The 15,628-nt window shown below is 40.0% G+C and overlaps 1 protein-coding gene across 1 annotated transcript in view; it reads right to left on the bottom strand.

The window, feature by feature from the left end:
- The window catches only part of RUNX1T1 (RUNX1 partner transcriptional co-repressor 1), a 167,229-nt gene extending 164,766 nt beyond the window's left edge, over nucleotides 1-2,463 (bottom strand). Inside the window, 4 exon segments of the mRNA XM_060199104.1 lie at nucleotides 1,697-1,805; nucleotides 1,807-1,841; nucleotides 2,036-2,060; nucleotides 2,062-2,463. Of these exon segments, the coding sequence (XP_060055087.1) occupies nucleotides 1,697-1,805; nucleotides 1,807-1,841; nucleotides 2,036-2,060; nucleotides 2,062-2,157 (265 nt within the window). The 5' untranslated portion in view covers nucleotides 2,158-2,463.
- Between the last annotated feature and the right edge of the window lie 13,165 nt (nucleotides 2,464-15,628).

Below are 15,628 nucleotides of genomic sequence, written 5' to 3'. Positions count from 1 at the left end.
ATGTACATATGTTTTTTACACACACTTCCAGTCTATGCATTCACATAGTCATAAAATATCTACATTATATTTTTGTATTACACCTACCCAAATAAAGCATGAAGTCAATCAAAGTCAGGCTCTATATTTCAAAGGATCTTACATATTATTTTTTATCAAATAGAGACCTAGCAGATGCCTGGATGTTTGGGTATCCCAGACTGAAGAGAAATAGATGTAACACAAGCACAAGCTGATAAACATCTGAATAATGTGACCAACCACTCACTCTAAGTGCCTGGGGAAGGTAAAGGCAAATCCTAAAACTGGACATTCTATAATTAGTAAAGTGACCGAGACTGAGTAACCCAGTAAGTGGTACACTGGACTTTCAGGCATAAGGATCCAAGTTCAATCCCCAGCATTGCATGTGCCAGAATGCTGTTTTCTCTCTCATTAATATTTTTAAAATACATATATAAAGAATTGGTTTCTGAGATGCTTATCGGATTTTTATCAGAACTAGTAAAATCTGATGTAAAAAGTAAAATGTTATCCACATATTTTTCTGTAACATCCAAATTCTGGGTAAAATTAAAGATGTTCTTAAGACAGAAAGAGCACTACCCCTTCCAAGGATTTCAGGCTGCCCATTTCCATTCTGCCTGGGTGACAAGATAACCTGAAGGCAGAAATGACATACAGTAATATATGTGCCACTCTGGCCAGTTGGTCTGTGAATTTCAGTGTTTCATCATGCTCACTGAGGCAACAGCAAACCTGAAATGTCAATATGTTCAGTCAATGGAAGTGAAATAATGGGACTCTATTGTCTTACCCAATCGATCTGCTGCTGTCAACAAGGAAACATGCCCCCCTGGCTTTAAACAAATTTTAATCAGGCTTTTAGTTACTGGATCATATTTACCTAGGAAAACACCTATCTTGACAATGTGCAGGAGTCAAAGCAAGCAGTTTTTCCTACTTTTATTTTTATCCCTTTAAAAATAAAGCCTTCTAAAGTTGATACTGAACCATTTTTTAAATAAATGCATGAGTGTATGAGCCCCCCCCCCCAAAAAAAAAAAGAGGAGAAAGAAAGAGAGAAGGGATACACTCCAAGGGGGAAAAAAAGCTTGTATTTTAAATCCAAAATACAAATCAACCTGGTTGACTTTTTTTCTCTAGACCTTGTTGAAACCATATTATGCAATCTATCAATTTCATATGAAAAGTAGGTTTTACTGGCTTTTCTCAACCATTCAAGTCTCACTGTTAGCATCCACCACCACCCATTCCAAACAAGTGACACGAAACTAAGCACAAAGAACCAATTGCAATAGTTTCTGCTCCTTTTCCTCAGCTTATCCATCCTAAACATAAAGCGTAAATGAAACTCTTGTTCCAAATAAGGACAGTGGTGCTGAGACAGGTAGAAGGTAAGGTTGAAAAGAAAATAGGACTTGCACGCCCATCACATTTCATCCAAGTTCTATGGCCCTTCCTTCTACCAGAAGGATGCAGTCTCTTCCTTAAAATAAAAATAAAAATCAACTAATCAAGTTGTTAAGCAGTCTGTTCTCACCCCTCTTCATCTAAAGGCTTCAGAGGCCAGTCAATAAATAATCCATTGTTCACCCTTTATCAAGTCTCTTTAAACCTATTCAGACTGGCAAAACTAAACCCAATTAAAGATAAGGCCCTCTGGTAATCTCACCTCGGTGAGTCCTGTCTGGATAGCAGAGGTGATGGGAGATAGCGGCCAGGCCCAGGCTGATGCCTCCTTCCTCACCCCACACAACAAAAGGCAGATTTCTCTTTTTTCCTTCTGCTAATCTTTAAATGTAAATTCTCTCCACCAGCTAAGAGAAGGGACAGATAACATGTTACATCTTCACTTCTCCTGGTCTTATCGACTTCTGAATCATTTGGAAGGGGGGGGAAAGAGAGAAAGAGAGAGAGAGAGAGAGAGAGAGAGAAGCAGCCACCCCCCTCCCACCTTTTCACACCCCTCCTTCCTCCCTGCTTGCCTCCCCCCTCCGTTCACGGAGATTACCTTCTGGCAAAGGAGCACAGGAGAGGCGGCCACAGCCAAGGCGGCACCCAGACCGCGGCTTTGTATTCATTAAACACACATCGGAGCTTATCAGAAGTAAAAGGCTTGTCAGGATGGCACATTGTGTGTGAGTGAGTGTGTGAGCGCAGGAGGGAGAGGAGAGAAGCCAACGTGCATCAGGGTGATTACAATATCAGCAGGGCCCAGATGGAGGCAGGAAAATAAACAGAGGGTGCGCGTGAGACGAAGCAGGAGAGGGAGGAAAAGTGGGAGAGAGGGAGAGACACACACAGACTGAGTGGAAGAAATCAAAAGGCAGGAAAGGGCTTGGGGGCTCAGGTGCCACGATAGGGTTGCAAAGTGGGGGACAGGTAGCCCAGGGCTGGCCAAGGGGGAAAGCCAAAGCTGCAGGTCCAAATCTTGCCTCCCCTCTGTGAAAGGAGGACTAGCAAACTGCATTTCCCTGTTCTGGGGCTGGACTGGAAAACTGTGACTGTTCTGCCAAGGTCAGAAGGACACTAAAAGCTCTCTTCTGGTGCAGCATAACAATGAGACCATCTCAGCTCTTTCCAAATACCCACCATTTGCTAAAAGCAAACCTAGTGAGACCTACCAGCAGTTATACAGCCCCCATTCCAACCTGAAATGGGGGTTCTGTCCCTTTCTCTGCTGACCCCAATAAGCCCAAATACAATACACACACACACACACACACCCTAAACATACAGAAAGAGGCAAATACAGGCAGACAGAGAAGTGCCTCCTCATTCCCGAGGCTTTAATGTGTCCCAGCAGAAGACCTGTGCAGCTGGCGTCACTGTGATAAGAAGGACCACTTGTGATTGGGAGCTACAGGTGACTCTTCCACACCTGCTCCACCTCCAGAAATGGGGGAGGGAGGCTCCATCTGAGAGTCTAGTTTGGAGGTGGGAATTTGAAATTGAGGCAATCAATCTCAACCCAAGTTGCCTCACAGCTCTTCATCCACCAGAGAATCAATCAGAGAACAAGCAAGGGCTAATGCCTGGCCTGTCAGACCAGAGTTCAACCGCCATCCCATCAGGGTCAGAAGGGAGATACACCTGAATAGTCCCATGGGAGCCCCTTTTCACTCTTAAATGCACCCATCAGACAATCTGAACATCTGATCAGATCCTTAATGGAGAGCGCATAATGCAACAAAGAAGGTTATTTTATTGGGGGGAGGGGAATGGGGAGTGTTCGGTTGTGTTTCCAGGCACTAAAGCTTGGTTAAGAAGCTCTCCCAGCAACATGAAGAGTAAGTTCAGCATGAGGTGACCAGGAAAGTATATAATTATTTATGGCATACTCCATAGCTTCAGCTGCAATGAAACTTCAAGCTATAAAACTGTTAGTGTACAGGGTCTCAATATAAGGGGGTGAGATGGATGGGGGAGCAGCACTAAAACTAGTGAATAAAGGAACAGAAAAGCAAGAACCCCTCTTAGAAGAGATATATATATATGTATGTATATGTATATATATATATATACACATATATATTTAAATCTCTTAGAAAATAAGTGGTATTGTTTAATCTCCAAATCACTTAGCTAAAATAAATATGTCTTAAGGGGCTGATATTTTTCTTTCTTTTTTGTACAGTGGACTCACCCCATTGCCCCCCCCCCCCCCCCACCAAATGGAATCAAGGGAGACTGAATAATAGAAAAGGCAAAGTGAAAAAGCTGGGCATAAGTGGGGGAAGGGCATGTGTGAAAAATCTTGTCATGCAATGAATGTCATATAAAAGGCGCTGCCACAATCCTCCAATAATCCAATAATGTGGAAAACCTCTTGGTATCACTGAGACAAGAACAAAGTAATATTTCTCCATAAATCTTCAAAAAGTGACCAGTTTCAATAGTTAGAGAGAGGTCCAAGGGTAGGAAGTAAACCATTTATTTGCCAGAGCACTGTTACAAAAGTGAATAAGTACTAGATGGGTGAGAATCTGTCATTCTTACATGTTTAAAATACACCTGATTGCTGAAGTGTCATTTAAGCTCTCGTAAAATACCACCTTTCACCTTTTCTCTGGTTGTTAGAAGAAAACTGCATTCAGAGTTACCAGACACAACCACATACCCTTCGCCTTTACTGCCTTTTAGTTAGATCAGTCTGGACAGAGACTACATGCAAATACCTACAAATGCAACATAACTCTAGGAAGAAAAAAAAATACACAGTTCACAAAAGTCCACACTGATTTTTCCATTACATGCTCTTTGAAGAAATGTTGTTTTGAAACAAAAGTAACAGTAAACTACCACTTTCAAACCCAAGTTCTGTTTTTCTTTAAAAGGTATCCAAACACTGAAGGTAAGAAGAAACTCTACAAAAACTAATCTACCAATGTTCTGATTTTGTAATGGCACATTATCTTTATTAAAACCTTGTTTGTTCATAGACTTTCAGCTCAGTTATAGAAAAGTTGAACCAATACTCAAATGGGAAGAATCTGTGATTCTTCCAAGGCAAATGTTTTACTGCAAAGCTTTCAGATTAAAAAATGAAAGAGAAAGCAACATAATAATCAAGAAGTATAATCAGAGAATAAGGGTACAACAGAAAGTGATTTCTATAATCACAGCTGTCTTACAGTCCACACTAGAGAACAGAAATCTTAATTTCAACTTGTTTTTTTTTTCTTTCTTAATAATAGGTTACCTCCCTATAAGAGCATGAAGTCCATCTGCCCCAGGCAGATAAGTTTGGAAGCATTAGTTCAGATAAAAATCTAGCATTTTCTTTCTTTCTTTGAGTATGTGAATTCTAGTGTGCTATAATGTGAGAATTCCAACATATGACCATTATGGCATAATATCTCATTGCTCAGCTTGTCATTATTTCATTTGTAATTCTTATGTTAATTATGTTCATAATTACTATAAACAGATGTGGTAGACATTCATGTGACCTTTTATTGCAGAATGCATTCCTCACTCATTTTGCTTTAATTTCTCATGTGTGCAAAGCTGAAATGCAGAAAGAAAAGCAAAGGCTTTCTAATATTTTACAAGCATAAGCTGAAATAAAACCCATCTTCTACTTCATCTGCATTTCAACATATTACAATAGTCTTAATATTTAAGCTGCTTTACAGCACATATTAAAATAGCATACTGAATCTCGCTGATGCACACTAAGTTGTAGTTATGAATGCCAAACAAAGGCTACTAGCATCCTTGTCTAAGTTGTCTTTTTATTTATATGCATATATCAAAGGTTAATGCAAGAGAATTGTGCTTCAAAACCAAGTGTCTAGCAGCTCCATAAGGATTTATTCACTCATAACTCAACCATTACCTTTTTTTTTTTTTTACATAAAACACATTTACAATAAAATCAGTATGGATTTCATTAGCTGAAAACCTCCTCAAATTTCATTTCTTTGGCCCTAATCTATAATTAGTGTGGACAGACAGGTGCAAACCCTTCTCTTCTACAGATGGCTACTGGAAATGGTGCAAAGTAGCTCCTTCTGTTTAAACAACACAGAGATAACCTGCTCTGTCTTATCACTTACAATTACCTCCATTAAAACTGAACTAATGTTTGCCTTAATAAAATGTTCACTGTTCTTTAAACATTATTTAGGAACTCTTATATTAATGGCTATTTAAAAAAACTGGAGTTGGAAGATGTCTCTTTAGATAATAACCTAGTCTGTATAAAATATTCCCATTGATGTTGATAATGGTGCTTTAGCTGACTTAGCATGTGTTCTTTTGCATATATAAGACGAGATGTGTTATTCCTATGAGTTGTTTAGTTAGCATGATTTAACAGGAGAAGTGGAGAGAAGCAGCGCTTTTCCATATGTGCAGAAGTATGAAAGATTTAATTTTTCTTATAAGTTTTAATTTATTATGGTCATATATAGTTCTTTAAAGTCTGCACTGTTTTATAACATTTGTGTTACCCTACTGTTATGTATTTAACTTTTGATATATTATTCTGAAAGCTATAGGAATTCATCATTTTAAGAAATTTTTTAATCAATGATAAATATAAGTGTACCCTGTAAGTAGAGGATTAAAAAGAACTCCATTCCGTTATAAATAATTGCAATAAAGCCAGAGATCATGCCTTCCTCCTTCTGCTATCAATAAAGTCTGTGGGTCACTAGATGATAAATAAGGTGTCCAAAAAGACTAAGTGCCCAGCAGCAACAAATATCTAGCTCTTCTTACTGAACTTACATAACTTACAGTAATAGACTTCAGTAAAATGCAACTCACTTGTTTTTTTCACATGCAAATCCTGCAGGTGCCAATTTTTCAGACTGCTTTGCTATGAAGGGCTATGCAGCCTGCATAAAACCTCAATGAAGAAGGCTTTGCATTCAGTGCCTGTCAGTTGATGTTCATATCAAAGAAGTGAGAAACAGGATTTGACAGTGAAGAATGTCCTAAACTGACAACCACTGACCAGCATTCCTATTGGAAGCATTTCTTTCTTTTTTCATGATCCCTTTTCAATGTTAAAAAAAAAAAAGTGAGGGGGGGGGTTTAAGCTTCTATTTTACAATAAAATAAATGGCACCTTGTATTTGTGCCCTTTTTTTTTTTTTTCCAATTTGTGGAGTGCATTCTTTACCTGGAAATATTTAAACTAAACTCCTTGATGGGATTGCCTACCAGCCAATTCTAGCATCAATGGTAATAATTTATTTCCCTTATAAAAGGAAAATTTAAGAGATATCTAAAAAAGATGCAGTTCTACAACCACAACACATTCTGGCCTGTTAATTTCCAGCAACTTGCAATATAAGAGTGCAGTTTGCATTGTACTGAAAGTAGAATTCTTCATATTATGAGTTCCTTTTAAAAACTAAATTGTTAATAGTTATAAGTGTGTCGCTAAGACCAAGACTACAAAGGAAACTATCGTTTCAAAGATTCTTGGTCTACTTTCAACTGTCCAAACAATAAAGGAAATATAGACGGTTTTCCCACTGTTTATTTAAAGGTAAGGACTGAACACTGAAGAGACTACATACTCAAATTCCCCCTCTCAATATTCAGCTTTACAAACTGCTTTCTCAATGATTTGCTATGCAATTATTAATGTTTAAACAGAGTTTTTGAAAATGAAGTTCTCTGAGTGTAAAATTAAATAAAGTCAGTTTTTATGCACCAAACATGAGTCCGATTCCTTGGTCATTTTGTTGGAATTGTGTCTTTTGAAAGATATTATCAAATGCTAAGTACAACACTAGTAAAGAAATGACAGACCTCAACTTCCTCAACATCCATCACCTACCTGAAAAAAAATAAAAAAGAAAGAAAAAAGAAAAATCCTGTGTCGAATATTACCTGATAAAATCTGAATGAGAATGTCAGCTGACCAACCCCCTTAAAATATCAGTAAAATGGAAGAAACTAGGTATCTCTTCCTAAAGCCCCCATAATGTTTAAGCTAGACTTTAACAAAAGGAAAATATAATCAAATTATTAATTTACATCTGTTTGCACACATCACTGCTCATTTAAACACCCAGGTTGATATTAAGAGGGTTTGAGAAACAATACTGTTTGTTGACCTTTTCTAAGGCACCCTGTTACAGGAGAAACTGGACACAGCCCAATGCTCACTTGGCCAAAAGTAAAAACGCTGCAATAAACTAAAAGGAGGCCCCAGTGCTGACAAACCGTTTATCACAGAGCAGCTAGTCAATTTGTATTCTAGTGAGTGCGCACTCACTGGGCACAGACCCAGTTCCACTCCTGTTCTATGCAAAGGGAGGGCGGTGATAATAAAAGCCACTGAGTGCGCTCAAAAATGGTACAGATGTTTAAAAGGCGTCTAAGAGGGGGGAAACCCTGTAAAACAGCTTTCAGTTCACACAGACGGTAGGGGAAAAAATGCTTTGGTCAGCAACCCGACCTTTATCAGGGGATAAATCAATTTGCAGCAGCTGTGGACAGCCATTTATATACAGGCCCTGGGCAGATTAATTAAGGGAAAGCGAAGTTAAAAATTCAAGAGGGCTCAGAGTTTTATTAAGCACATGAAGTTGGCCTGGAGTGGCCTCTCCAGCTCTACTGGCCACCACTCCCTCGCCCACGCCCCAGAGAGGGGTCTGAAGGACCTCCTCCACCGGGAAGACAGACCATTCCTTAAAGCGCCACTCTGCAGGTTTCCGGGGGGGACGCAGCAGCTTTGACTGGGGCGCCTTGAGCTTTGAGGTGCCCAATCTGCAAGGGAAACTATGCTCAAGGGATCTCTCCACCATGCTTTGCAAGGAATTAGGAAGACAGACCAAGGACTGAGCTGCTCTCCAGCCAAATCTTCCCAAGCGAAATGGGAGGATGGGACATGGTGGTGGGGGAGGGCTATTTTTAGTAACTCTCTCTCTGGGTTCACAGCCTACTTCCTGGAATCACAGGACTCAAACTTTTCCAAGGGTTGGCTGCCCTTACAGGGAAATATATATATATATATATATATATATATATATATATATATATATATGCATCTTGTGCCAACAGAACCGCTTTCACTTGGCGTCACGGTCAGCGCAGGGTCCTCCTGGAAGCAGAGGTCCCGGGGGGGGGGGGGGGGGGGGCTCCAAGCTCGTCCTTTCTGGATCTTGAAAGAAGGAGGGCGGAGGGTGTTGGCCGCGTCTAGAGCCTTTCTCCGTCCGCCCGGGGGTTTGTGGAAAATGAAAGGAAATTCCCGGACGCGGCTCCCTGTCTGCTGTTCTCAGCCTGGGAGAGGCGGGTACCCGGGAATACCCTGTGGATCCGGGCTGCGGAGGCCCGGGCGCACGGAAATTTGGGCTTCACCATCTACATTGTCCAGCAACTCCCAGACGTAAAGCCCTGGGCGAGGGCCTAGCGAGGACACCCTGGTCGGTTTTGGACACCTACAGACCTTCGGGGGGGAGAGGGGCTGGGGGCTCCCACTCGAGCACCCGTAAACGTCCCGGAGTCACTGGGAAACTTCGTGAGCGAGCGCAGAGCTTCTGAGCACAGCTAAGACGACCTCGAACCTACGAGTCTCAGCCTAGTGTTAAAAGTTAACATTCCGACTCTCCAGCTCCTAAAAACTGCCTCTCTATCATTCAAATTTGTCTCACTTTTCCAGTTTACCACCAGCGCCCCTCTGCACTCCGCGGACACAGGTTTAGGGCCACCTGCCAAATGCACCGTGGGCACCCCTGGCCAGTTATTTTGTCGCGGACGGAGGGAGGCAGGGTCATTGGGGGAAGAAAAACATGCATATCTTCTTGCTCATGTATCACGACCGTGGGAAAAAAAATCACTGTGAAAAAAAAAAACCTGCGGGAAATGTAGGGGTAAAATTTGCATCCTAGGCTGATCCGTGAAGTTCAGTGTCATCGCGGACTGGAAGTCACCCGCGATATGTCCCTCTTTACCCCGGTGCGTAGTCCTCCCCTAGTTGAATGACAAACAGCCTGGAGCCTCTGGGTCAAAAGAATCCCAGTGAAGAGGACGGTCATCAGAATAGTCATTAACAATGTAATAGCCTGGGGCCCGTCCGCGCAGCCCGCCTGCCAGCCCAGCCCGCCCACGGTCACTTACACTGCGCCGGGCCGGAGAGTCCCACCATCCGCTACGGGCTCCGAGCTGCCAATAAAACTTCCCGTCGTCTCGGCCCGCCCGCGGGGCGAGGGGGCGAGGGAGCCGCGCCGCTTCCACCGAGAGGCCAGAGTGTCCACCGCCACTCGCCCACGCGCGCTCGCCACGAGGCCGCTGAGTCCCGCCGCCGAGAGCCTGCAGCTGCCTGGCGCTCCACACAGCGAGCTGCAGTGCAAAAAAAAAAAAAAAAAAAAAAGCCCGGGGTCGGAGACGCCAGCCAAACGCAGCCTCCACGCAGAACCCAAGCAAGACTTGCGGAGCTGCGCTCTCCTCCTCCTCCTCCTCGTCCTCCTCCCGCCTCACTCCCTCCTCCTCCCTCCTCTTTTCTGTTGTTGCTGCTGCTGTGGCAGACAAATGTGATGTGGGGCGCAGGGAATTGCCACTGTCACATGCGGCGTCTGCGTCTGCCTCGCCCGCCCTCGCTCACTCTCTAGGAAGGCGACGCATTTATCTGCAGGGCGGCCGGGTGTCCGCCGGGGAGCAGGAGCGCTGCGCTCTGAGCGCCGAGAGCGCCCGCACCAGGCCGGCTGCGGCGCGTGCCCGCGCCCGGGGCGCCGTGGCCGCTCGGGAGGGAGGCGGCGGCGCGGCCGCTACCAGGTGCAGGGGGGAGGGCTCGCGGCGGGGCGCGCCGGGCGGGCTGGGGAGTTGGAGGTAGGAGACATCTGTGTCGAGCAAAGGTCACGGAGGTCAAGTATATGTTAACAATGGGCAGGCCTGGCTCACTAGGGCTCGCGGGCGGGCGGGCGGCCTCCCTCCTGGCCTCGCCCTCTCTCGTGCTGGCTGGACGTAGGGGCTGGCTCCCTAATGATACCTTCCGGGGCCGCCTGCTATCCTGAGGCCAGAGTGCCCTGCAGTAACCCAAGAAGACCACTTTCCCAGGCCATCTGGAACGTTCCTGGCTACCCTGCCTGTGTCTCATCACTGGCTGGAGAGACAGCTCTGCTAGAAACCAAGCTACTCTCAGATCTCCTCTCTAATCCCCTTCTGTTAGCTGATTTCCAGACTGACTATTTGCTTTCGCATTAGATAATAGCCTTAGAGAAAACAATTATCATTTTTTTCTTCATCTCTCTCTCTCTCTCTCTCTCCCTCTCTCCCTCTCCCTCTCTCTCTCTCTCTGTTTTTCTGCTTCTCTCATAATATACCATTAAATAGGAACCTCTTTCTGGCTCACTTTTTTTGTTGGATGGATGCCCCCCATCCCAGATATTAATATCAATATGTGGGGGGGAGGGGATGGCAAGGGAGGTCCCAAAGGAAAAGATAGGGTGAAAGAATTCCAGATATTTCCAGAGTAAATAAATAATCTCTCAGTGAACAGGACTGACAGTTGTTTGTACAGAGAAAAAAAGAGCCTGAATAATAATGAAAATATTAATATGTAGGTCAAATATGATCAGATAATGGCTTGCAATGATAAGTAAATTGAAGTCTTTTAAAAATTATGGAACGGTACCACGATTACAAATGTGATTGTATTTAATGTAGCAATCTGAAATCCTACTCTGAGCCATGCTTTCATATTTTTTCACACACTGGCTTAAATCAATGCAGTGTGCATGTTTCTAAACCTCATCTTTACAAAGGAAAAAGAGCCTAAATTAGAGCTGGAGTCTGCCTGATGCAGTGAAAATTGATTAGACATTTGTAGATGTCACACTTTAAAGTGGTGTTTCAAATATTTAATAGTAATATTCTCCCCCCTTAAAAAAAAGTTGTAGCTTCCAATTCTGATGTCTTTTCAGACTAATTTTTAGTGATTCATTTTCCAGAAAACACTCATTGTACATTCTGCCCTCTCCTTGGAACATTTGACTAATGATTTATGATGGATTAATGAATTGTGATGTTAAGTCTTGGTGTTTGATATTATGTTCTTATCTTGAATCTCAAAGTCTATCAAGCTATGCACTTTATAGTAACTTCTGTGTTACAGCTCTTTATTTTTCAATCATCTTTACAAACCTTAATAAGCACTAGCATTGCCAAAATATAAAATTTGACCTACACTACTATAACTTTTACATATAGAAAATTATATCAAAGCTTTTATTTTCCTTAGAAAGTCAAAACTTTTTAAGCATTTTGTTATTTTATTACTTGCATTATTTCTTCTGTTCCCAAATTGAAAACCAATAATTTGACTTCTAAAATTATACACTTATCTCAAAAAACAAAAATGATTTCTGATCAGGAATGATTCTTGTGAAATAGTCCCCTAAAAATCACATTTAATGTTTTGAATTAAAGTGTATCTGCAAGCTTTAAAATGTAATAAATAGGAGTAGAAATAAAATGTACACATTATGCCACTTTTTTCTTCCTTAGATTGTGCCGATGTAGGTGTGAAGTTAAAATCAAGATGTTACACTTCAAAATAAATGGAAAATAGGTTGCAGAAAATCAAAACAGAGTTTTACATTTTGGGCTAAATTCACACCAAGACATATACTCAAACTGTATCTTATAAGTCTCTACAATTCATATGGGATCTTATCTTTTGTCAGTAATATTTCCAGAAAAATAATAATCACAGTCCTATTCATACTTTTTTTTAAAGCGATATTCTCTACTTAGTTTGACTTTACATCAGAAAGAATATATTGCTAAAACTAATTTTTTTAAAATCTTATAACATCAAGTAAAAAATGTGCATTTTGAGCTGATGCAGCATTCTAAATAACTCAGTGTATTACTCCTTAAACCCACATACCTACCTCTTTACAAGTCTATGTTCTAAAAAATATAAAACATTTTTTCCCCTGTGGGATTTCTCCTTGTATTACTTTGTAACAGTTTCATTCTGAACAAATAGTAACTATAAAAACCAAGTGAGGTGATTCCTGAATTATGAAGTTTAGGATGATTAAATATATTAAGTGAAATGATAGCATCACAATGGTATATATGACAGGAGGGATATGATGTACCTGAAGATAGTACAGGTTCATAAAATAGTTAATCTCTCCTTGTGATAGGGGTAGTGCATGACATAACACTTACAATGCAATTAATTGATATGCTTTTTAAAAGCCAATCCAAGGAGACAAGAATGAGTATTAAGTCTCCCTTCTACAACTCAAGAGAGATCCAATTTCTTTACCTTTAACACTGGTTTACTAAGCTTTCCCCTCTAACAAAAACTATAATATTTTTTAAAAAGAGGAAATTGTTTAAAAATAGATATCTACCCACCCCCAATGAAACCATTAAATTAAAATACAGGATAATGTGTTAAATTGTTAAGAGAGAGAGAGGGAGAGAGAGAGAGAGAGGAGCTTGCTAGCAATTTTCTTTTTTTCACACTTTAGAAGGTTTTTCTCTCACATCATTAAATTTTCATTACTGTAAAGGTACTGAGTTCTTTCAATTTGCAGGTTTACTTTTCGGTAATGCTACCTAAAGATACTTTTTCTTTTCCCTTCAACCAGCCCTTAAAAAAGGGAGAAAGAAAGCTTTCAATACAAATTTCAGATGTGTGCTTATTACCATCTTCAGAGATGTGTGATTCACCTCTCACAACAATGAATTCCTATACAAGATGTTAACAAGTACTTAATTAACACTTTTAAGTTTTCTTCTTATAGATTTTAAAGTTTAAATGATCCCTGAGCTGTGATTTTCTATACCTTGAAAATTTCCTCCTATTTGCCTGGATTAATGAAAAATCCTTAATTACCATGTTTCTTATTCCTAACAAAAAAAATTTTATTTTTTTGTGTTTGTGGGAAAAAAATAGAATGTTAAAATAAAGAATGGCTAGCAATAGTTACTTTATTATAAATTTTGAACTTATCCATTATTTACTATTTCTCTTTTTTGCTGGGTTATTTCTGTGTTTTACTTTTTGTTCTTTTTTTATTCTTTTTTAAAATTTCTTTTTATATATATTTATTTATTCCCTTTTGTTGTCCTTGTTGTTTATTGTTGTAGTTATTATTGTTGTTTTTATTGATGTTGTCGTTGTTGGATAGGACAGAGAGAAATGGAGAGAGGAGGGGAAGGGAGCTGGGGGCTCGAACTGGCATCCTTACTCTGGTCCTTGTGCTTTGCACCATGTGCACTTAATCTGCTGCACTACCACCCTACTCCCTGTGTTTTACTTTTTGGGATTTGCATGGGCAAAGCATTTTGCTTGTTTATTTTTTTGTTTTCTTTCCAAATCTTTGTGATTTTGCTATTCTAGTTTTTAAAGTTTTATTTTTAGGACACAGATTAAATACAAGAATACATTTCAGAGATTTTAATTTTATTTCATATTAGCTAAGCCAATATACTTAATATGCATCCAGTGTAAGGCATGCATGCATTGACTGTTAGAGATTTTTAACCAGAAATGATAAGCAATTTTTGACAAAAATTATGTAACTTACAGTAAAATATTTCTTCTTCAAATAAATTGGTCTGGTATAATTTAGTTTACAAATCTGTGGGCAAATAGTTTAATTTTTTACTTTTGATCCTTATTGGTCCAGATATATATCTAATTTTTTTTCTGCAGTACCTTTTTAGGTTTTTTTTTTTTCTATTTATTAATGAGGGGAAAAAAAAGGACCAGTGCATTATTATGGCACATGTGATGCTAGGAACTGAACTTGGGATCTAGTGCTTGTGAGTCCAATGCTTTAGCTTCTACCCCACCTTTTGGGTGACTATAGTATTTTTAAACTACTTGACATCCAAAACCTGACTCCTTTTCTACCCCTCTCTCTCTCTCTTTCTCTCTCTCTGTTTCCCTCTCCTGTATCTCTCTCTCTCTGTTTCTCTTTCTATCACACACACAACTTCAAGCAGAGTTGTAAGGTTTAAATTATTTAATTCTTAAAAAGAATTTATTTATTTATAAGGGGAGGAGACAAAGAACCAGAGCATCATTCTGGCACATGTGCTGCTGGGGATCAAAATCATGCTTGAAAGCCACCTCCTGGACTGCCAGAAAAAATTAAGTTTGGAGTTTTACAAAATGATTCATTTTAATGTTTCTAAATAATGCCTTTTATTTTTTTTTTATTTAAAATTCATTTTGTATTTGATAGGAAAGAGAGAAACAGAGGGAGGGAGACATAGAGAAGGGCAGAAACACCTGCATTTCAGCTTCACTACTAGTGAAGCTTGCCCAGGGACCAGGGACCAGGAACTGGGAGTCTGAACCTAGGTCTTTCTTTGCACATCAACCAGATGTGTCACCACCCAACCCCATGACTTTTACTGTTTAAGAATTTAAATCTTTGGGCTGGGGAGACATCATAATGGTTGTGTAAAAGACTTTCATGCCTGAGGTTCCCAAATTCAGTCCCCAGCACCACCAAAAGCCAGAGTTGAGCAGTGTTCTGGGCGCTCTCTGTATCTTTCTCTCTGGCATTAAAAATAAATAAATAAGAATTTAAATAATTGTGTTCATCAGATCTAGACATATAAAACCTATTGATACATAAAATGGAACACATATATATGCATGCCATATATGTATGTGTGTATTTTTATATGACACACCACTATCTGTAATCTAGTAATTGATAAAAGCAACATTTTACAGCAATCCATGAAAAATAATGATGTCATATATAAAGCTCATTCACATGTTTCCAATTTATAAATTGACTGTTTCTCACCTTTAATTCTGAAAGTTGATAAAAAAAAAAATGGAACAAGCCAGAATAAAGTCACATAATACTCCTGCAGGGGTGAAATTTAATATTCCCAATTTTTAATATAATGAGCCTGGAGAACTTTTTTTTTTCTTTTTACTCTATTTTTTGTATTGGTACTTACTCAGTCTATATTATTCCCATTTGGGTGCATATTGCTTTGATATATGTGCAGAAAGACAGAAGTCTTTGTTTTACTCACTGAACATTATCTGGTACATATTAGATGCTCAGTAAATATTTGTTGACTGATTAATGAATAAGCTTTAGAAGCTCCATCATGTAGATGTTGTCTTACCTAAGCAAGTCAAATA

The sequence above is a fragment of the Erinaceus europaeus genome, chromosome 1 (assembly GCF_950295315.1).
Source record: "Erinaceus europaeus chromosome 1, mEriEur2.1, whole genome shotgun sequence".
In the NCBI taxonomy this organism is placed as follows: domain Eukaryota; kingdom Metazoa; phylum Chordata; class Mammalia; order Eulipotyphla; family Erinaceidae; genus Erinaceus; species Erinaceus europaeus.
This window is presented reverse-complemented; position numbering and strand designations above follow the sequence as displayed.